Here is a 21,895-nt window from a genome sequence, read left to right as displayed (position 1 = left end):
GTCACTTGTTCACATTTCATAAGTATTGCCGCGGTTATTTTGTTCTTCACGCTGAGTTTTTGCTGAGGTTCAATAAGGTGGTGGGCTGAAATGACAGAATGAGTCATTTACAATAAAGACTGCACTTGGTTATTGCTAACTTATTTATTTAAAGACACTGGATGTTGGAGGTGTAAATCGCTGACAAACAAATTAATGAAATAATTTGTTAGTTATTTACTAATTTCGGTCACCTTTTTTTTCTCCTTCAGTTTTTGTGAAATATTGCAAGTATTTATCTTTAATTAATAATATTATTGGGCCCCCTTGTCTAGTGTACTGTTTTACATGACCTTGTATTTATTGTTATTTGTTCACCTTTATATCTATAACACCCTATAATTATACTTCTGTTTGTATGAACTCATGAATGGATCTTTTTTTGATTATGAATAGGCTATATAAAGTAAAAAATAAAGTCCAGTTTATTCTTCTAGCTGCTCTGAGCAACATTAAAGTGCTCTGCTGGAAAGTAAATGTGGTTGGATAGTACAAGTGAAGTATTCAAATGCAACACTGAGTTGAGGCCTTGCGAGAGGACCAGTTTCACTTTATATTTAGTATTTGGTCCATGTAATGGTAAGCAGTGCTGTCTTTTGTCTGTGGTTAACAACTGTAGCAGAAAATAAAGTCCACTCTTGGCAGGACTGACCTAAATCACTGCAAAGCTTCTGACAGCGTGAAGCAAATGTTTTTCATTCTAGCTGAACTTCATTCAAGCTATCATTCATTAACAATCCTTCAAGCATAGAGGACTGATGAATTAATCAAGCAACACTAATGAAGGCATGATGCACAGTGGTCTCACAATAGCTGCTCACGACTGAGATACTCTGCAGACTCCCAACTGGCATCATCCTCAACCTCTCTGTTGGTTAAAACACCTAAACGTGCAACAATATTCAACCTGGTGATATTAAGAAACTTGTCATCATGACATTTCCAGACTCTTAATCTACTTCCAGGACAGTCTCCTTCCTTTGTGACATCCTTGTTGTGACACATTGAGACAGATTCATTTGGATTAAATCACTGCCAGGAAGGGGGGAGGGGGGGACATTATGACCCAAACAAACTGTTATTTTGTCATCCTGGTCTTCCTGCTTCGTTCATCACAAGCCCTTGAAGGGAACTCAATACTCTCAATCACACTCGATTATGTTTTTAAAAAAGAACTGCTGAACTGTTTGGTGATTAATGTTCAGTGGAGGAAAATTAAATAAGCATTTATTAGATATGGATTTGTCTAGAAAAAGAGAGAAATTTATGATGTAATTACAACTCACAGCCATTTTTAATTTTCCTTTTCTTTTTTTTTTCAACCCTCTAGGCTAACGCTGACTGCCATTATAAAGTAATTATCAGCTCTGTAAAGTTTCCAAATCAAATAATGGTGGACAACAAATATAATAACTCACACGAAGATCAGACATGATTCAGGTCTCTCCAAGGTGATTTTCATACGATGTCATCAATCATTTCAGAGCGGCTGTCTATTTCACACTTGATTAATCCAGCTCAGAATTGACAGTGTCGTCAACTCCTGGCAGGGAATGAGAGACTGATTCTCCTTTTATCTTGTGAACGAATTATTATAATAATATAATAAAAAACAATTATGCAAAAGGAAAATGGAAGAGCCTTCTGTGGTGCCCATAAACAGCATGATTGAATTACCTTCCCAGTCAACCAGAGGCTAATCAACAGAGTAACATATGCATCAGAGTACATGTGTGTGACTCCCTGCAGCACGCAGCAAGCCAAGCTCACACTTTATTATCTCAAGTGAAGCAGCACGACATTTCTTGAACTTGAGTTACAGCTTCCAACACAGTCCCCTCAGCATGAAATCTCTGTTCTGTGGTATAAAGTGAATTCATAATACGGAGAATAACCATGAGAGTGAAAGGAACAATGATTCTATTTTCTCACAGCAGAAGGTTGAAGGCTCCGACAGGCGTTGATCCTCGGCCAGCAGGGTCAAAATGTTCACCGTGCAGTGTGTTTCATGTGTTGTAGTATGCGGACTACATCACTTAACCATCGTTGGCTACCTTTTTATTTTTATTTTATGTCTCCGTTACAGCGACAGTCGTTTCAGAATGTACGTCCCATTTTTGTAAAAGCGATATCTCAGGAATGCCGTGAGGGAATACCTTCAAATTTGGCACAAACATTTACTTGAACTCAAGAATGAACTGATTAGATTTTGGTGGTCAAAGGTCAAAGGTTAAATGTGACCTCACGAAACTCGTTCGTGAACACAACTCCAACTCATGCAGTAATGACAAAACTTCACACAAATGTCTCAAAGGATCAAATAAGGCAGTGATGCTGTTTTATATATGAAAGGTCAAAGGTCAGCTTCACTGTGACATCATCATATTCTGCAAAAATAATTTTCTGTCAAATATTCAACACCATAACTCTGGAGCAGAGGGGGAGATTGTGACCATATTTCAGCGTTGGTCTGATGTTGAACTGGTAACACTAATCTTGGGTGGCCACCATGAAACTGTGTTGACTGCGTAGATCTTCTGTGCTGTTGGGTTGAAGATGTGTGTGAAGCATCCATGTTTGCCGCAACATCCACGTTTGAAGCATTATCTACCGCCATGGCTACAGAATCACCTTTATTGGACAAATTTCGTCAATGTCTTCACTGCATATATTATATGAATCTGGAGAGACATGAATGAAACTCTATTTTGACTGGTTGGCTGAATCAGACAACCATAAAGTGGTCATTTTCATACGAAATAGACGAGCTAATGTTTGTTACAAGCAGATTGATAATTTCGTCTTTTTCACTTTCTCTGTTACTACTAGTGGTCCTTTGCTTTATCAAAATAAAGGACAATGCCTCGAATTCCAGAAAAGACATTGACATAATAAAACCTGATGTTCATAGCACAGTATCAGTAAATCTCCCAAGAGAATCCAGTGTTTCCATGTTGACGACCTAATAAAATAGAACATTTTCTTCTTAACAATTTTGTAGGGATTTAATAAACCATGTATATTGTGTTAAAATCAGATGTGTAGGTCCTGGTGTAACAGATTCTGTTATTTTGTGACAGACCTGATGTTTCCTCTGTTTGTGTAAAGCTCTGCTAGGTGACGCTGGTGGTGGTTTCATATAATCTATACTGCCATGAGGTTGTTATTGATCTTCTCACCCCCATAATTGTCACCATGACAGCAAATAAGCATTTTTCCCAAAATGTAAAATTATTACATCGTTACTCCCATTCGGATACTCAGGTAAAACATTAGGAAAAGAGGCAGACAGTGACTGTTGTGTTCATCACTGTAACACTGCAAATGGATTTTTACTTCTTTATCATTTATTTTTAGAGAGACTCTAAAACTGCATCCAAAGGGAAATGGCATTAGGGACTCAGCATCCCATGCTACCAAAGATTTCAGCTGGATGCGCGTGTGTGTGTGTGTGCGTGTGTGTGTGTGTGTGTGGGGGGGGGGGGGGGGGGTGCAGGCTGATAGGGGTGCATGTGGCTCATCAGTCTTTTCTTGGTTTGGTTAAACAATCTGTAAAGTGACTGGAGTTCCGTTCCCAAAGTAAGCAATGTGTTTTGTTGAACATAGATTTGCATATAAATAGACTTTTACAAATAGACAACATTAAATGCTCTGCAGATTTACATCAGACTGGTCTCGGAATAGTTTCCAGTGAAATATTAATGCATACTGTATCAATAGATATTCATGATGCGGTTCCTTAAATCTGAAATATTTTACCCTTTAAAATGCATTGCGAGCAACACGGCAGTCATTACTGACAGCAGCAGTGCAGCAGCTGTGCATTTAGAGAGTGCTTTAGTGGGAGAATAGATTTGGAAGTGATGTATTTGAGGCAAAAACATCAAGCCATGGTTGCAGCTGCCGGCCACTCAGGTCAGGGTCAGACGGAAGGAGGCAGCTGCTGTGTTTATCATGAGTTTTGATGCTGTAGAGCTTCAGGGATGAGCCAGGAATCTTCCATGTACGCTTGAAAATCCTTCACCATATGGTTGGTTTTAGCTGCGGAACCTTTCTCTGTCATACAGTAACGGAGGAGAAGATGACATATTCTTTACTCATTCATATAAGCCTGCAGAGAAATAGAGTAAATCAGTCTGCATGTGTAAGAGGAAAAGCAAACATAAATGTGAGAATTCCACATTTTTAAATGTTCTGTGCTGTACACACATCCAGATATCTTGATGGCATGGTTACTAATAACATGCGATATTTAGCCTAATTCCTATTAATTCCCAGTGTAATGTACATCCTGAGCCCAATCATCTCTTCTTAGAAAAGCTCACAGCACTGCCTGTAATTGTCAAAATGATCTGCACTTGAGCTAATGGTCCATCTGTCTTTGAGCACTGGTAACACATTTTAAGCCGTCCATGGAAAAGGCAGTCAGGTGAAACTGATGAATTTGACATTTCAACAAGCATCTGATTACATATTGACTGGCTATTAGTTAATTGGTGCTGAGGAGACTACTGGATGACACCACAGTGTGGATCTCCATTAAAAACATGACCACATGTATCTTCATTCTGTCACATTAGTGGTTGATTTGTATGAGTCATAATAACAAGGCAAATCAAGCAAAGCTAAAGGGGCGCAGGGGGAAATATTCAGTGAGTGGTCATACTGTGACAAGATTGTACAGCATGAAAAACAAGTCATACAAGAAATATTCAGTGCAGATCTACAGAGTGTCATGGAGGGATATATATGTATATATATATTCAAAAAAAATCTTAGGACATTGAGCTGTTTTTGTGCAATTAGCATCGGTTATAGATCAGAGGAAAATACTGTGAGATGATGGGATTTGCATTTAAACATGGGTTAAACATTTGTATACAGGAACAAACCCCGGGCTCAGGCTGTAAAAGCCATCTGAAAGGAACCGGCCGAGAAGAAAAAATCGGTCACACCAGGCTCCGACTTGTAATTTCAAGCCAGAGACATCAGGAATTTCTGACAGTGACATGTCTCCCTCTTGGTGGAAAGAACCGCAGACATGTCAAGAAACTGTCAGTCGATTGTGTGAATTCTAAATGCACCAAGATGCAGTGCTGGAAAACGGCATAACGGCCTAACTTCTTCAGACAAAAATGCAATGGGATGCGCCTATCATTTAAACTGTCATTTAAATGTCGAACAACATGTAATATTTACTCGCTCTGTTTATTTTCTTAGTTATTTATTTGTTGCTTTAAATGAAATGTGGTGGTACATGTTCGCATAAGGTAGGTGGCAGCACTGTTGCACCGTGCAGTAAAAACATCTAACTTTACCTTCAGACAAATACTAAAGTATGTCGTGGACACTACTTCAAACATTACATTCATTCATTTGACATAGGAAGTCTAGCCTACTGTATTCATAAAAATCTCACTCCATGTGCTTCAGAGTTTGGGTCAGTATTTGTATGGCTCTCACGGCGTGCAGGGACCTCTGAGAAGCACAGCGGCTTGTTTTTGTTTTGTTTATTGGCTCTAATGTATTTGGTTTTGTGTAATTAAGTGGAGCATGTTCAGAAAAAGAGCAGAGCAGTGGGTTTTTTACTACAGCGTACCACATCCACCATGTCACGTGTTGCCTCTGTGAGGATCTCATGCCCATTAATGAGACTCTGAACCCATTTTTTTAGAGCTCATCATGAAATACCTTCATCTTGAGGCCCTGCATGTGTCACAGTGGTATTTTTTTTTACTTAATTTCTACAATGATGGAAAAAAAGAAGAAGCTTAGTTGCTTATTACAAAATTGAACTTATTGGCCACATTCAAGCATTCAGTATATAGGCTAAATCATAATTAGTCACTGAAGCTGGCTCAGGTCGCCCTCCGATGGTTAGAGGCAGCATCTGGCCAAACAGAGGTTATAACGGTGCAGATCTGCTCATTGAGGTGAGCATTTGAGAGGGGACATTTTACAGCTTTACATTAAGGCTCTGTAAATCCTGACTCATCGAACAGAGTCAACACTGTCAAAAAATGCCTATTTTTTTCAGTGTGAAGACTTTCATTGATGGAAAAGTAAAAACTTGAAGTTTATTGTATAACTTGTAAGAACTAAATGCACTTTTATTTGAAACACAACTTGTACAACAATTGGACATGTCATTGATCATTTGTAACGTTAAGGTCTTGGACCTGTTAATTATAATGCATACAAATACAACCCTATTTCCAAAAAAGGGGTGACGCTGTTTAAAATTTACATAAAAACAGAATGCAATGATTGAAAATAGACCAAAGACAACATATCAAATGTTGAAACTGAGGAATCTGATTATTTCATGAAAAATGTATGCTCATTTTAAATTTGATGGTAACATCTCATTTCATACCAGTTGGGACAGGGGCATCTTTACCACAGTGTTGCATCACCTCTCCTTTTAACAACACTCTGTGAACGTTTGGGAACTGAGGAGACCAGTCGCTGGAGTTTTGAAAGTGAAATGTTGGCCCATTCACGGTTGATATTAGATTTCAGCTGTTCAGCACTTCAGCGTCTCCTTTAGTTTCATTTCTTTTTTTTTTCTTCTTCTACTGAACCGTTTCTAAATTAAGTATTAGTAGGGGGGGGAAATGGTGTTTGTACCTGACTCAGCCAACCTGTAAAGTCTCACCAAAATATTTTAATGACTTTTCAGTGCTTGACTGCTCGTTGGAGTTTCGCGTCGGAAAACTGCGGCTTCTGCTTAACCGAATAATACTTTTACATGTCACTTTCCAGGTGACACATTTCCCATTTTATTCATGAATAAAGTGTCTCTGTGGTCGAGACGCTGACAGGTGAAACAGAAAGCAGCTGGTCAGCGTGTCACACGTGACAAGGAGGAAGTGACAGGCAGTTGCTGAGAAGCGACCACATCAGCCATGAAGAGACACGTAACTTAGTTAATAACAATAATTTTAAAAAAAGAAAAGAAGTAGATTAATGCTGAAGCTACAAGATTGTGTGAAAAAGCAAATGCTGCCAAAATGGAGGGAGCTGTCACAGTCGTCCTCGTATCGCTCATGTTCGTGCTGTCGGAGGTAGGTTTGATGGCCTAACTTAGCCTCGAAAATACACGTCGTCTGTGGCTCCTGTTAACTGTCTGCCATGTCCCGCCGGTGTGTGCTCAATACACGGTGCTGAAGCGTGTACCGGGAGGAGCGTGTCGTCCGGTGTTCAACGACGGGACGGACTGACTGCTGTCGGGCAGCTAACGCTCGTTAGCCGCCAATGCTATACGTCGCTTTTGTTAAGTCGGTGTGCTTCAAGACAGAAAATGTTTTTTTTTTTTAATATATATATATAATGCGCTGGTTTTACATGAAAGGGAAAGAGTCAATATTGACAAAAGGTATTAAAAGCTCAAATGAAGTTACACCCTTTATTATCTAATTGTAGCGTGTTGTTTCACTGGAGGTTTGACGGAGGGGGATTTCTCTACCAGCGTCCTGTCACATGACCGACCAAGACCCGAGTCACATGTCTTCAAGGACGAGGACGGTCGCTGTTGTTTACAGCTGTGTGCTTGTTTTGAGGTGGATAGTGTTTGTTTAACCTGCTTGGTTAGCTGGAAACAAAAGTCACCGAGTTGTTACAGATCAGGATTAAGTGGCGAAATGTAACTCAATACATTTAGATGCAAATGTTGAGTTATTTGTGCTGCCCTGCCTTCTTATTGTAGGACAAACTGTACATGTCCGTAAGACCAACTATATGACTATAATTATCATTTTAATGACTTTCTTTGGCTTTGTTGTTTGCGGCTATTTAGGGTTTAATAGATCAATCTTTGTTTATTTTTTTTATGGAGTATGTTCTTCCGTTTTTGTATGCCTGATTATTTCATTTGTATTATTGTCTGTTTGTCTGTGTGTGTGTGTGTGTGTGTGTGTGTGTGTGTTGGTTTGTCCAAGTCTGGTATTGTTAATTAACATGCTGTAACTTTTTATATTTAATATTTTTTACTGTTGTTTTATTGCTTTCCTGTACCTATAATGCTGCTGCAGCGAAAAAAAATGTCCCCTTGTGGCATTAATAAAGTAACTATCTATCTATCTCTCTCTCTTTCTGTTCCTTTTGTTGGATGTCTTGGTTTGTGTTTGCGTATTTTGTATGTGAAGGACCCCCCTGAAAACGAGATGGTACATCTCAAGGGCTTATTCCTAATAAAGAATTTCCTACATGTGCTCAAAGTAGTTAAAATGAGAAATACCAGGGAGCACTTACTGTGAAGTGTCTACTTTTACTTTTTATACTACTATACTGTACTACTTTACATTTTGCTGATAATACTTTTATGCTTTTACTTAAGGAAGGTTTTGAAAGCACTACTTTTACTCCTAGCAGAGTATTTTCTTCTTCTTCCACCACTGGGTGATTTGACTATATTTCAGTGTAGAGCGAGCACATTAACTATATTTTACACTCCAGTACACATTAAACTATAGTGGCCTTGGTGTAAACTCAAATAGTTAGTGGCCTAATTTTTATGATTTTATAACATACAAAGTGTCAAATATACGCCTACTGGGGATGCTGTTAGTCAGGCAGGCAAATCAATAAATGTTCATTCCTTTATCGCGTCTGATTCATCAGTATTAAACTGACAAAGCTGGGTTGTGTTAAGATATTTTTTCTTTGTGTAACACTGATGAACAACGGTTGTTTTTTTTCCCACCAGATAAATTGCCAAGAAGCGATCTTGCACATTTCGAATGAAAGTACAGACAGAGAGTACTGCATCGTTTACAATCACTCCTGGACTCCGATTTCAGCAACTCTTGATGCTGCAGTAAGTTTTGGTTCCTTTTTTAGGTGCCATCATGGTCTGATTTCTTATTATCAGGACCGGAAATTAACCTTGAATTTGAATGACTTCTTAAGCTATTCCTCATTTTTATGCTATTTTTGGAGCAATAATATAATAATAATTAGTTAATAGAGTGGCTACTTGGCAAAGTGTCCAGTTCACGTTAAACTTGACATTAAGTTACTTTCTGTTCACTGTAACACCCCTAAATGTTATTCTTGAAAACTTCCTCCCATCCTAATTGTGAATTCATTATCTTTTTCAGACAGAGTACCCATTGGTGAACCTGACCTCCACTTCGCTGTGTAACGGTTCAGGGATCAGTCCAGATGTAATGAAGGGCAAAGCGGTGGTGGTGATGCATGGAGACTGTAACATGAGCCAGAAAGCTATTGTTGCTCAGAAACTTGGAGCTACAACTTTGCTCATTGCCAAGAACAGATCATTGGTAGGCCATTTACATCCATCTGTACTTTGTCAATGGATTAAGCTCAAAGGGATATGATTTGATATTTGATTTATATTTGATTTGATTTATTTGTTTTTATTTGATGCTGATGTTAGTATGTTTTGGATACAACAGTGTAAAGTGGAAGAAACGCTCACAGAAGTGATTCAGAAATAAGGAAGTGTTGTATTCATCTGGGGGTTTCCATCTAAATATACACTTTTTCTTTGAACACTAAATCTCCTTGTTTCCACATTTCAATCACTTCACTTTGTCATTTTTTTTACATAGTTCTTTGGTTACACATTGTTCATAAAATGACAGAAATCTCACCAAAGGCTTTAGAATACATTTTCCTGTCAAACCAGGTTTATTTATATAAAAAAAAAAAAATCTCTTCTGTACTACTTCAGGTCACTCCATCAGCCATTGAATCAGAGTATGCAAAGGTCCACATTCCTCTGGCTCTGATGAGGTACAGGGACTTCCTGGAAGCACAGCAGGTCAGAGGGTCTTCATTTTTAGTCTTGTTTGCATTCCTCCTGTAGAGGTCGATCTGATGAAGAGGTTCAAACTGGATGTAAAGTTTTAAACTCTTGTATGTCCTCAGGTGTTTGGTGAAGGGATGCAGGTGAAGCTCTATGCTCCTCCTTACTCAAAGATTGATCCAAGCATTGCGGTCATCCTGCTGATTTCCATTGTCACAGTCACCTTGGGCGGCTTCTGGAGCGGGGCATGTGAGCGGTGAGATTTTACTGTTGAACAAACAGAGCTGGAAGCTAAAAACTCACATCTGTAGTTGTGGCACATTAACCTAGAGTGACAGATAAACACATTGTTTTGGAAATTGTTGACACTTGTTTTCTTATTGATTAATCAGTTACTATCAGTGTGACTAAATAACTTAATGAAGTGTTAAACACAGTTGGCGTTAACATTGTCAAAAGCAATACATGAATTTCCAACAGTCATATTTGATGTGGTGCCGTTGTATCAGTTCAGTATCGCCCACAGTCTCCGTGTCAGTGTAATGAAAGATGTCGAATCTTGTTCTCCTTTTACTGAACCACCATTCTCAAATACAATAGGTGTGAAAAGTTTACGCAGACCGATGGAAAAAACGTGATCTGCAGTCCAGATTTGCCACTTTGTTTCTTGTTTATTGAAGTAGCGTGGAGTTGTAAAAAAAAGACAAACATACGAAGATATTTCTTTTTTGCAAGTTGTATGGCGTCAATGTGGTGGCGTGAGAACTGTGTGCTCTCGCTCGACCTCTGCCCTCCTCCCTGTTGCTTGTAACCATATTTACACACACACCCCCGTGTGTCTAAGGACTGCCTCTAGGTTTAAAAAAAAACAAAAACATTGCAAAGTTTTTTTTAAACAAAATAATATGACATGTTAACGGAAAACATAAACAGCTCTGACACCACACAACCACAATTGAAATATTTTTCTGTTTGTGGCAGGGACCGGTTGAATAGTGGCGACACCGGGGGCGGAGGGGGAGAAAACAAAGCAGACAGCGGAGAGCTTTTCCTCTACTCGCCTCTCAAAGTGGTTATCTTTGTCGCCATGATGTGTGGGATGCTGGTCCTCATGTACTTCTTCTACAACGTCCTTGGTGAGTTGGACAGGAAGATCAGCTCTTGTGTGTTTTTGCAGAGTAATGTTCTCCGCTGTAATATTAATGCGGTCTGTTTTTCTTTTGACTCCAGTTTACATCATTATTGCGATATTCTGCCTCGCTTCTGCCTCTGCGCTGTTCAGCTGTCTGGATGCAGTGATGGAAAAAATCGGTTGTGGCACTTTGAAGTATGAGCGTCACTCTTTAAAAAAAACACTATTTTTGCACCGCACACATGCAGACATATTCCACCCGTGGTGGGGAAAATAGAATAGACAATTATGACCCATAGACAGTGTTATTACTTCGCAAAAATAGAAACAACAATTCCAGCCGAAATAGATGTGTCAGTTCTACCTGATGAACGGCTCAAAATAATGAAATGTGTATTTTCCTGGTTTCCCCACAAACTAAGTCTCTGTGTGTCTTTTCTCAGCTTCTCTATCCAAAACTGGAATTTGTCATTGAGGTCTCTCCTGCTGTCTGCGGTGTGCATCAGCATTGCTGTGGTCTGGGGAGTGTACAGAAATGAAGACAGGTACTCTGAGGACACACAAAAAAACAAAAATACAACCTCACAGTCCCTCGGTCTGTTTCAGTCTCATTTCCAGACATAGCTGTGCTACTGCTGCGGGGGACTGGTTGTTTTGTGGTTCAGTGCTGTTGGTTAAAATAATCTTGAAAACACTCACTTTGTTTTTAGAAGTGCTTCTGATTGCAACACCCGTTGCAGCGTTGACAGTTTTAAGTGTAACTGAACAAATGTCGTGGGTGTGTGAATTGGGATATTGGTCTTTCTTCTTCAAACTTGATAAATCTTTTAGATGCAGTCAATATATGTTCTCTCAGACACAAAGGACAACTTAAGTTTCAGTTTTTTTTCAATAGTTCAATCAGTGCCTCGATTTTTAGCATTCCTCACTGGCTGTGTGATTTCTAATAACGTGCCTGTAGATGTATTTCCTTTTGTAGCGGTAGAGTGCTGTAGTTCAATTTAAAATATATGATCAGATGAAAACACATGGTCAAAGATCTTTTATGTCCTTGCAGATGGATCTGGATCTTGCAGGATCTCCTTGGCGTTGCTTTCTGCCTCAACTTCATGAAGACCATTTCACTGTCTAATTTCAAGGTACATCTTCACCCGCTCTCCCCAGAGAATCATACCCCTTCTTTCATTATGTGCTTGGTGTTTCTATTGTACCTCTGAGCCATAAGGACTACTTGTACTGTACGTGTATATTTATATTTACTGTCCTCCATCATTAGCATCTCACCACTCAACAAGACAGACCTCTGACTCTTTACTGTTATTTCCAGGATTTAATCCCAATCAAGTGGTCCATTGTTATAATTTTGTTCCTCAGTTGTGGAACCAAGTACAGTTTGTGATTTTTTTTTTTCTTCCCCTTTCTTTTCAATGTCTCATAGATCTGTGTGATTCTACTGAGCCTCCTGCTTGTGTATGACGTCTTCTTTGTTTTCATCACTCCTTTCTTCACCAAGGTATGTGCATATTTATTTGCGATGTTTTAGGACCTCAAAGCTAAAGCAGTAATGTTTTTTCAGATATAGAATTGCTATTGCTTTATAATGCTGCAGATTTTTTTCTCTGCCATTCTTCATTATTTGCTGCTCTTCAAATTCAGACTTTTGTTGCCCCAAAGTTCAAAGTGTTTTGCATCTAATCAGCAAATTTGACTGATACACAAAGTCTCAATTTTGGGAGAATTCCACGTGATTCATAAACTAAGAACATATTGACATCTCTTTCCCTGTCAACAGAATGGAGTTAGCATTATGGTGCAGGTTGCCCTCGGCCCAGATGCATCTGGAGAGAAGGTAAGCGCCCTTCAGTGTGTCCTGTGTTGAAGGGGAACTCCACCAAATAGTTTTTCTGGACTTTAACCAAAGTATTTGGTAAATTATCAGGGAATCTTAAGTTTTGGGAAAGTTGAAGAAAACAGAATTGACAGCCTGTTTTTTTCAGTTAGACATTAGTTTTACTATCCTGAATTATTACAGAAAAAAAATTACAGTTTTAAATTTGAGAAACATCCCTGTCAAAACATATCTGTAAACCTCCGACTCGAGCTATTGATTGTGTCCAAAAGCTGTTAATTAAAGCTCAAGCCAATGATTTTTTTTTTTTAAATTACATTGGGAGACTGAAACATTGTTCTGTGAATAAATAATGTTGTGCTTACGAATAGCCATTTGTAGAATTTCCTCAGGAATGCAGCAGTTTTATCACTAAAGTCAGGAACAACAAGTGGAAAGCTAAGCTTGGTGGAATTCCCCATCAGTTTGTATTGGCTTTATTAACATGCTGGCAGATCTGCACTGCTTGTTGTTGATGCCCCGAGGGAAACGATAGAATGACTGACTAACTCTGCGCTGGGTTTGGGTGGGCTCTGTCGTAGACACAAGGTAACATGGTGGAGATCCCCGCTGAACCCCAGGCTCCCTTTGAGAAAGTAAGGCTTGACTTGTCATCCACTACTATATTTAATGCTCCATCCTGAGGTGGGTGGAGAGGGATGGGGGTGGTTGATGTTTTAGTCTGGGAATGAAGATTGTTGAAATTCTCTAGAAAAATATGTGATAAAAAAATATGAGAAAAGTTTTGTTTTGGGTCTTTCTTTTGTTTAATATATCTTTCCATATAGATACACATGGACCTCCCAGATCCATCCAAAAATTTGGTCAACAGGTCTCTAACACTAATATAAATGCCTTACTTTAGGTATGATTACAGTGATTTCTCAAATAGGGAAAAATACAGTGGGTACGGAAAGTATTCAGACCCCTTTAAATTTTTCACTCTTTGTTTCATTGCAGCCATTTGCTAAAATCAAAAAAGTTCATTTTATTTCTCATTAATGTACACTCAGCACCCCATCTTGACAGAAAAAAACAGAAATGTAGAAATTTGTGCAAATTTATTAAAAAAGAAAAACTGAAATATCACATGGTCATAAGTATTCAGACCCTTTGCTGTGACACTCATATTTAACTCACATGCTGTCCATTTCTTCTGATCCTCCTTGAGATGGTTCTACTCCTTCATTGGAGTCCAGCTGTGTTTAATTAAACTGATTGGACTTGATTAGGAAAGGCACACACCTGTCTATATAAGACCTTACAGCTCACAGTGCATGTCAGAGCAAATGAGAATCATGAGGTCGAAGGAACTGTCCAAGGAGCTCAGAGACAGAATTGTGGCAAGGCACAGATCTGGCCAAGGTTACAAAATAATTTCTGCAGCACTCAAGGTTCCTAAGAGCACAGTGGCCTCCATAATCCTTAAATGGAAGAAGTTTGGGACGACCAGAACTCTTCCTAGACCTGGCCGTCCAGCCAAACTGAGCAATCGTGGGAGAAGAGCCTTGGTGAGAGAGGTAAAGAAGAACCCAAAGATCACTGTGGCTGAGCTCCAGAGATGCAGTAGGGAGATGGGAGAAAGTTCCACAAAGTCAACTATCACTGCAGCCCTCCACCAGTCAGGGCTTTATGGCAGAGTGGCCCGACGGAAGCCTCTCCTCAGTGCAAGACGTATGAAAGCCTGCATAGAGTTTGCCAAAAAACACATGAAGGACTCCCAGACTATGAGAAATAAGATTCTCTGGTCTGATGAGACCAAGATTGAACTTTTTGGCGTTAATTCTAAGCGGTATGTGTGGAGAAAACCAGGCACTGTTCATCACCTGCCTAATACAATCCCAACGTTTAATTAAACACAGCTGGACTCCAATGAAGGAGTAGAACCATCTCAAGGAGGATCAGAAGAAATGGACAGCATGTGAGTTAAATATGAGTGTCACAGCAAAGGGTCTGAATACTTATGACCATGTGATATTTCAGTTTTTCTTTTTTAATAAATTTGCACAAATTTCTACATTTCTGTTTTTTTCTGTCAAGATGGGGTGCTGAGTGTACATTAATGAGAAATAAAATGAACTTTTTTGATTTTAGCAAATGGCTGCAATGAAACAAAGAGTGAAAAATTTAAAGGGGTCTGAATACTTTCCGTACCCACTGTATGCAAAATCATGCACTGATCTAGTTGTATGTACTCACAACTTTTCCTGGGTTCTTGGTTCATGTTTCATTTGACTTTCCTCTGTGACTGCTGGTCTCATTACATTACATTTCATTTAGTTGACGCTTTTATCCAAAGCGACTTACAATAAGTGCATTTCAACCATGAGGGTACAAAACCCAGAACAACAGGAATCAAGAAAATACAATTTCTTCAAGAAAGCCAAACTACAAAGTTCTATCAGTAAGTGTCATTTTAAGCGCTGCTAAAGTTCTACTGTTCAAGGTAAAGTCGGAAGAGGTGTGTTTTTAGTTTGCGGCAGAAGATGTACAGAGTTTCTGCTGTCCTGATGTCGTTGGGGAGCTCATTCCACCATTTAGGAGCCAGCACAGCAAACAGTCGTGATTTTGTTGAGTGTTTAGCTCGCAGTGAGGGAGCAACAAGTCGATTGGTAGAAGCAGAGTGGAGGGAACGGGCCGGGGTGCAAGGTTGGACCATGTCCTGGATGTAGACTGGACCCGATCTGTTCACAGCACGGTACGCAAGTACCAATGTTTTGAAACGGATGCGGTCAGCTACTGGTAACCAGTGAAGGTCTCCTTGTGAAAACAGGGCACTTACGAGATCTAACTATGATTTCTTCTAACCCTTCCCCAAAAGATAAGCAAGGGGAAGTAACACCCAGATTCTCACATGATTATCAGGTGGTGGGGGCTGATTAGTTATTCACATTTTGAAGGCAGCAGTTCTGCTAAAGCTTCATTTGTTTTACAGTGTTTGTCTGTTTTAATTTTCTTTCATCACTGATAAATGTTTTGGCCTTTGGATCGTTCCTGTCTTTGTTTGTTGTGGGAAATTGTTTTGTAGTACTTTTGCATTTGAGGAAAGGTATATCCAGTAAGGAATTTTAAGCCATTTCAGGGTAGCTGAAAATGTTTTCACTGGTTTCTTTCTGCAGCCCAGTGTATTTTCTTGGACTCTGAGCTTTGTCTATAAGCGTACACCTGTGTACACACTGCAGAACTGTGGTCAGCTGGTTATTGTGCGCATTTCCATAATATTGATATGAGGATTTGTGGAAACGGCAGTCTGTTATTCTCAGATGTCACTTTATGCAAAAACCTGTGTGTGTGTGTGTGTGTGTGTGTGTGTGTGTGTGTGTGTGTTTTAACACAGACTTCTGTAATAAGCAATAATAATTAGAACAGTAAAATCAAATTAAAGCGAATAGTCGCCAGTAACTTTTAAATTGTGCTGATTTCCTGCATCTGTAGAAAAGCCAGTGAACAAACATCACTGCTAACACACAATAATCTGAGAATGGTACTTCAATAATGTCAGAAAACAATAGCAGTACTGTTGTTTACTGACACTCTGCTTTTACATCATTGATAGGAATACTGTGGTCAAATCCTGATATATGGCCAGACCATGTATGAGATGCTAGAGGGCTTTTAATTTTAAATGAGGGCTTTTAATTTCAAACAAGGGCTTTTTGGACACAGGAGGTGTAGCTGGGAAGGCAGAAGGGAGTTAGAAAAATTCCACAGCGGTGTCCACCAGTATATCTACTAGAGCTTTGAGACATCCATATTCAGTCCAGAGATTGCAGTCAGATCGAGGGTAATGCTCAGTGTAGCTATTCTTATTCAGCTGCGTGCAACAAGAACGACAATTCTGCTGTCACTGTTTATATCATTTTAAAGATCTAAAATGTTTTATTTTCTCAGCTACCAGTGGTGATGCGCGTCCCACGGTTCTCAGCTCCGGCTCAGAACCTGTGTGGGATGCAGTTCTCCATCCTGGGTTACGGAGATATCATCGTTCCAGGTGAGGTCAAAGTGTCACTAGAAATGTTTACCTAAACTGCTTTGAATGCAGATAACAGTGACAGCAGATCAGCACATCAGATATTGAGAATTGTTAGATTTAGTTGAGATTAGATTTGACTTTCTTAATCCCACGGTGGGGAAATTTACTCATCACAGGAGCAAAGAAAAGACAAAAAAGGTGTACACAATATGACAAAATTTAGGATATAGGAAATAAGAGATAATTATTTTAGAAAAAAAATAAGAGCAATGAATAGATACACACACATACACACAGACTATATACACAAAAACAAATAACATTAAAATAAATATAAATAATCACTGTTGGAAGTGTTGGATGCAAATACAGTAAAAAAAAAAATTAATGTAACAAATGGCTGTGATATACTTCAACATCCAGCTCAACTCATTTCCTTTAAGCCAAAACACAAGAATGATGATGGGTGAATAATTAGAGCACATAATAGAAACTGCAACGTCCATGGTTTGAGTCAAACTAGAGATGTTTCCACTGGTTCTCTGATTCTTTTATACTCTCATCTATAACTAAAAAAAAAAGTAACCTTGTGTCATATGTGCATGTAGAGAAGATTGATGAGGTATGTGTAATAATATATGAAAATATGAACTAATATGAAAAACTATTGTGTATTTTTTTGCTTTTTGCTTTGAAAGCCCCAAAACCAATGATGTTGCTTTTTTTTCTATATATATAAAAAATAGAAGGGAATCAGACAAACTAAATGTGGGCAAACATTTTTAATATGATGTATGACTCTTTCTCTGCATTGTCTCTGGTCCAACAGGTCTCCTGGTGGCCTACTGTAGCCGGTTTGATGTTTGGATTAACAGCAGAAGGAAGATTTACTTCGTCAGCTGCTGCTTTGGTACCTCCCATCTCAAATTGTTGTATCTGTCAGAACTTTGCATCAGTACATGAAAACATTAAATCTTGTGTAAAGTAATATGAAAGGGCAGACTTTTTTTTTTTCTTTTTTTTTTTTTAACTATGAGTGTTGGTGAGGGGATTGACAATACTTAAAATACATGTACAATACACCATTCTTTATTCTTTATATCAGAATACTATTGATCATATTGCAGTTATTCAGTCATCTTTTATTGTCAGTGGCGATAATACTATTCCTGCTCTCCTACACAAACTCTTCAAACTGAACTCCACACCTTTTTAGACTTTATTGATTTGCATTATCTAATGCATTATAATGTTTTATTGATTGCACATTCATTTAAAAAGCCATTAAGTGAGTCTATTTAATAACTTTTTTTTTTTTAGAAATGCTGCCATTCGATTCGCTGACCACTGGGTCTCTGTTCATTTCCTCTAAATTGAGCCATCGACTGAAAGACTTTTACTGAACCCAAGTTCTGACTGAGGTGTAAGCTTTAAGTTTACTTTGTCTATTTCCTTCTGTGTTTGTCCATCTCTCTTGTTCCCTGTAGCCTATCTGCTGGGAATGATACTGACGTTTGCTGTGATGCTGCTGTCAGGGATGGGCCAGCCTGCCCTTCTCTACCTGGTGCCCTTTACCCTGATAACCTCCTCTGTGGTGGCAGGCTGCAGGGGAGAGATGAGGCAGTTCTGGGCAGGAACCACCTATGAGGTGAGAGGAGAAAGAGTACAAAGTGTCTCCACAAAGGTTTGGACAATTAGTGCAGTTTGATAGCTGTGATTGTATTCCCTCAGGGCTTTTAAGCAGATTTCACAGTATTTCTGAGAAACGTCATCCCTCCTGCGTCTGTGGTATTTGACTGACAACACCCGTTCATGAAACTGCAGTCAGCACAGTGCTATTCTTAAGACCAAAGCACAGAGCAAGGCTTACAGCAAAGATGGTCACAGCTAATTACTAATATGGAAAAGGCTAACAGGCTTTAATTGCAAGCTGTCTGTACATAACATTAAAAAAAAAAGAAAAAAAAAAAAAAAAAAAAGCATTTCGCTCATTCAGCTAAAAAAAAACGATTCGTGGTCAGCCCTACTCATTGCAATCCTGATTACAAAACGTAAGTGTCATTTGCAGGCATTCTGCAAAGCAAGTTAATCTTCTGCAGTTGCTCTACACAAACAGATAAAGCCTTCCCCCTTTTTCAGTTGCAGCTACATAGCTCACATGAGCTCCAATTTGCCAAGCAGCTGTCTGGTCATATAAGTAAACCGTGAAAAACAGGTCCCACTAGACACATGAATTCCTTGCATTGAATGACAGCCTCAGTGAATGATTTTCCAGACAGGTTTTTTAAACTTTTCCCTCACTTGTTCTTGTCTTGATGTGGGAAAATGTGAAGTCCACTGTGCCTGTGAGGGTTTCTATTTGCAAAAGCTTCAAACTGCCACTTCTTCTACTCACTATGACCCTCAGCATATTGTATATCCTATATATTTAATATACGAGTTATCTTAAGAAAACTGTGACACAATCAGCAGTCACCATTAGTAGTTTAAAGTGCTTTGTTACTTTTAAGTACTTTATCACCACACCCTAAGTTAGTTTTCCGATGCTCAGTTCAATGCTTCTGCTAATACTGAGTAAACACGGCACCATCGCTGCACTGTCAAAATTATTTTAAATGCGACCATGGTGTCCTAAAAATACTGTAAAAAAACCCCAAAAAACTCAAGCAGTGTGTTGGAAACTACCTTTGCTGCCTCGTATGACGGTTTCGTAACACACTTTTTAAACAAAAACAACTTGTTGTAACTAGCACACTTCCTTCTAATATGGATATTTAAAGATATGAATAAATAAATAAATATTTAAAGATATTTAAAGTTTAATATTCTAATAATGGCATACAGCATACCAAAGTGAAGAGCAAAAAAAGCATACAGTGTACACACGTTATACAGTAAATACATGCATATATAACACACAAAATAACTATGGAATTAAAAAACAACCCCAAAGAAAACTAAATAATAAAATGCTGGACAACAGGAATATTTTGAATCTGCTTTTGAATTAAATTAGTTTTGGTACATAGGAGTGTTAAAACAGTTTGGGCCATAAATTTACCTGCCAGTTCATGTTTGCAGCAACTACAGCAGTAACTCAGCACAGCAACTGTTTCTGTTTGTTTGTTTGTTTGTTTGTTTGAGCTTGTTTACTACAGAATTATCTAACTTTTCTAAACCACACCTTCATTTTTCAGATTGTCTTTGTATCACCCAGCCCAAACATTATTGTCAGTTATCGCTTGTACCGTATGAAAGAGAACATGCCGTGACCTGAAATGTCCTTCTCAGTTGAGTTTTAGGTCTCTGCAGGTTTACTTCCCCATCTGACATCAACTGACTGAAGAATCAATTGAGATGTTTTGGAGTTTATTGAAATCCCATGCAAAAAATAAAAACTCGCATTATGTTCCTCACATTTCTCATCCTTCATGTTCACCAGGTCTTGGACTCATCCAGGGAACCTTTGCTGCCAGGTGTGCTTCTCTCCAACCCAGACATCTCCCCTGCATCTCTCCTATCATTAGCGTTACATACTGCGGTGCCTCATCTTCTCATACCGGCTTCATTCACCCCCTTTTTCTTTTGACGTTTTAACTCCTGATTTCCAGGGTCAATGCGATATTTGAAGACAAAACAGATGTTAACACCTTTAAAACATTGAAATTGCAAGACTGTAGTTTGGACACTTCAGCGTTTTGGCCACCAGGTGTCTGTAGTTGGCAGAAAACAATCCTCTGATATGTCTGAGGAGCTTTGCTTCAAAGTGGACTTGTCTTAAAGCTATATGGCCCTGGAATACAAATGACTTCATTTCTTTATTTCTACAATTTTAATAGTTTGTTTGCCGTTTTTGTTTTTATTCAACACGTTCTGCACTCATTCGTCTTTTCCAATCAACAGGTATTAATCCCCGCTCCCCCCTCCATCCTTAATGCAGTTACCAACATTTTTCATGTTTCCCTCTGCATGTTGTTGCTTGCAGTTAACATGGAAGAGCTGTGGCATGGATTTAGTAGAACGCACCGCTTATTCTTTGTTTGCATCTAAGTAACTTGTCTTTCTTTTCATGTCTATCTTATTTTCAGTTAACCAAAACATCCCATTGAATTACTAACATTTTCTTTCCTTTCTTTAGAGGGAAGAACTGACTGCACCGTAGAAGGTGAAAGATGCTGACTCAGTGCTGAGCATGTGCCCAGCTGCTGGATGCTTTATTTTTTTTTTTATATATTATTATCACCTTTTTTATGCATTTGCAAGGCAAGGGAACACTTGTTATTGATCAAAAGATTCTTCAAACTGCGTGGGTTAATTTTGACTGACATGAATGGTTGGGAGGTTAATAAATTCTGTGCAAGTGGAACAGAGTTGTGTAAGTGATTAAAACAACTTAATTAGTGCCTGAAAGGTCCGTCAGGTTCACTCTCAGAAAAATGTAATGATTTTGCCTTGGTGATGATCGCTTACGACAAAATGAGAACGCACTTTATAATATTCAGCTTGACAGTTGTTTCATTGTGGGGTGGGGGTAAATAGAGGTTTAAATTGTAGCTATTGTAATACATTTTGATAACTGGGGTTTCTGTGTAACCTGTTTTTATGATGTGATTTCTTTCATTGCCTTATGATAAATAAAGAACTTCGATTTAATGTTTCTGTATGTGGGTGTTTGTTCCATTTAACCTTGCTCACCGTTATTCAAATGCCCAAAATCTTCCTGTAGTAGATAATCAGTGCATTTCCAGACAATCAAACACTTGCTGTTCTGCTACTGAGTCACTGAACACTAAGAAAGAGCAAGTTTTGAAAGGACCTATAGGGGATATTGTGTTTTGTGAGGTAGCCAGTGGGCAGATAGTGCCGGGCATGAATAATAAGTTCCTAAAATGAATGCTACCACAAAGGAAGTTGCTGATGTAAAGTGCATTAAACAGAGACTGCACATTTCCATCTCTGCGAGAGTTATGCACTGGTTGGAGGTACAAACTACAACCAGTGCCCAAAAAAATCATTCCTCTGACGGTTCCTGCCAAGACTTTTAAGTTTTTGAATTGTTGACCACCATTTAAGTCCCATTTTATTTCACAT

General features: G+C 38.8%; 1 protein-coding gene across 2 annotated transcripts; it reads left to right on the top strand.

Annotated features, from left to right (window-relative positions):
* The first annotated feature begins 6,895 nt into the window (after positions 1 to 6,895).
* Positions 6,896 to 21,457, top strand: LOC138212999 (signal peptide peptidase-like 2A). Of its 2 annotated transcripts, XM_069173784.1 has the most exons (17): positions 6,896 to 7,106; positions 8,747 to 8,857; positions 9,141 to 9,323; positions 9,737 to 9,826; positions 9,934 to 10,067; positions 10,793 to 10,947; positions 11,042 to 11,138; positions 11,387 to 11,488; positions 12,001 to 12,082; positions 12,382 to 12,456; positions 12,736 to 12,792; positions 13,374 to 13,427; positions 16,723 to 16,822; positions 17,634 to 17,714; positions 18,292 to 18,452; positions 20,247 to 20,280; positions 20,943 to 21,457. In XM_069173784.1, the coding sequence occupies exons 1-17, from the start codon at positions 7,053 to 7,055 to the stop codon at positions 20,981 to 20,983; spliced, it is 1,611 nt and encodes a 536-aa protein (XP_069029885.1). In that variant the 5' UTR covers positions 6,896 to 7,052; the 3' UTR covers positions 20,984 to 21,457. The 2 variants fall into 2 exon arrangements, with proteins under 2 accessions (XP_069029885.1, XP_069029886.1); XM_069173785.1 differs by lacking the exon at positions 13,374 to 13,427.
* The last annotated feature ends 438 nt before the right edge of the window (positions 21,458 to 21,895 follow it).

Source organism: Embiotoca jacksoni, unplaced genomic scaffold (assembly GCF_022577435.1).
Source record: "Embiotoca jacksoni isolate LCO1_2020_lvr unplaced genomic scaffold, fEmbJac1.0.p SCAF_6, whole genome shotgun sequence".
NCBI lineage: Eukaryota > Metazoa > Chordata > Actinopteri > Embiotocidae > Embiotoca > Embiotoca jacksoni.
Note: the sequence above shows the minus strand (reverse complement) of the source record. Positions and strands in the feature narration are given on the sequence as shown.

Coding starts and splice junctions, on each gene's coding strand:
- LOC138212999 (XM_069173784.1), top strand. CDS start 7,053: ATGGAGGGAGCTGTCACAGTCGTCCTCGTATCGCTCATGTTCGTGCTG. Junction 11,139..11,386: donor ATCGGTTGTGGCACTTTGAA/GTATGAGCGTCA, acceptor GTCTTTTCTCAG/CTTCTCTATCCAAAACTGGA. Junction 12,793..13,373: donor CAGATGCATCTGGAGAGAAG/GTAAGCGCCCTT, acceptor GCTCTGTCGTAG/ACACAAGGTAACATGGTGGA.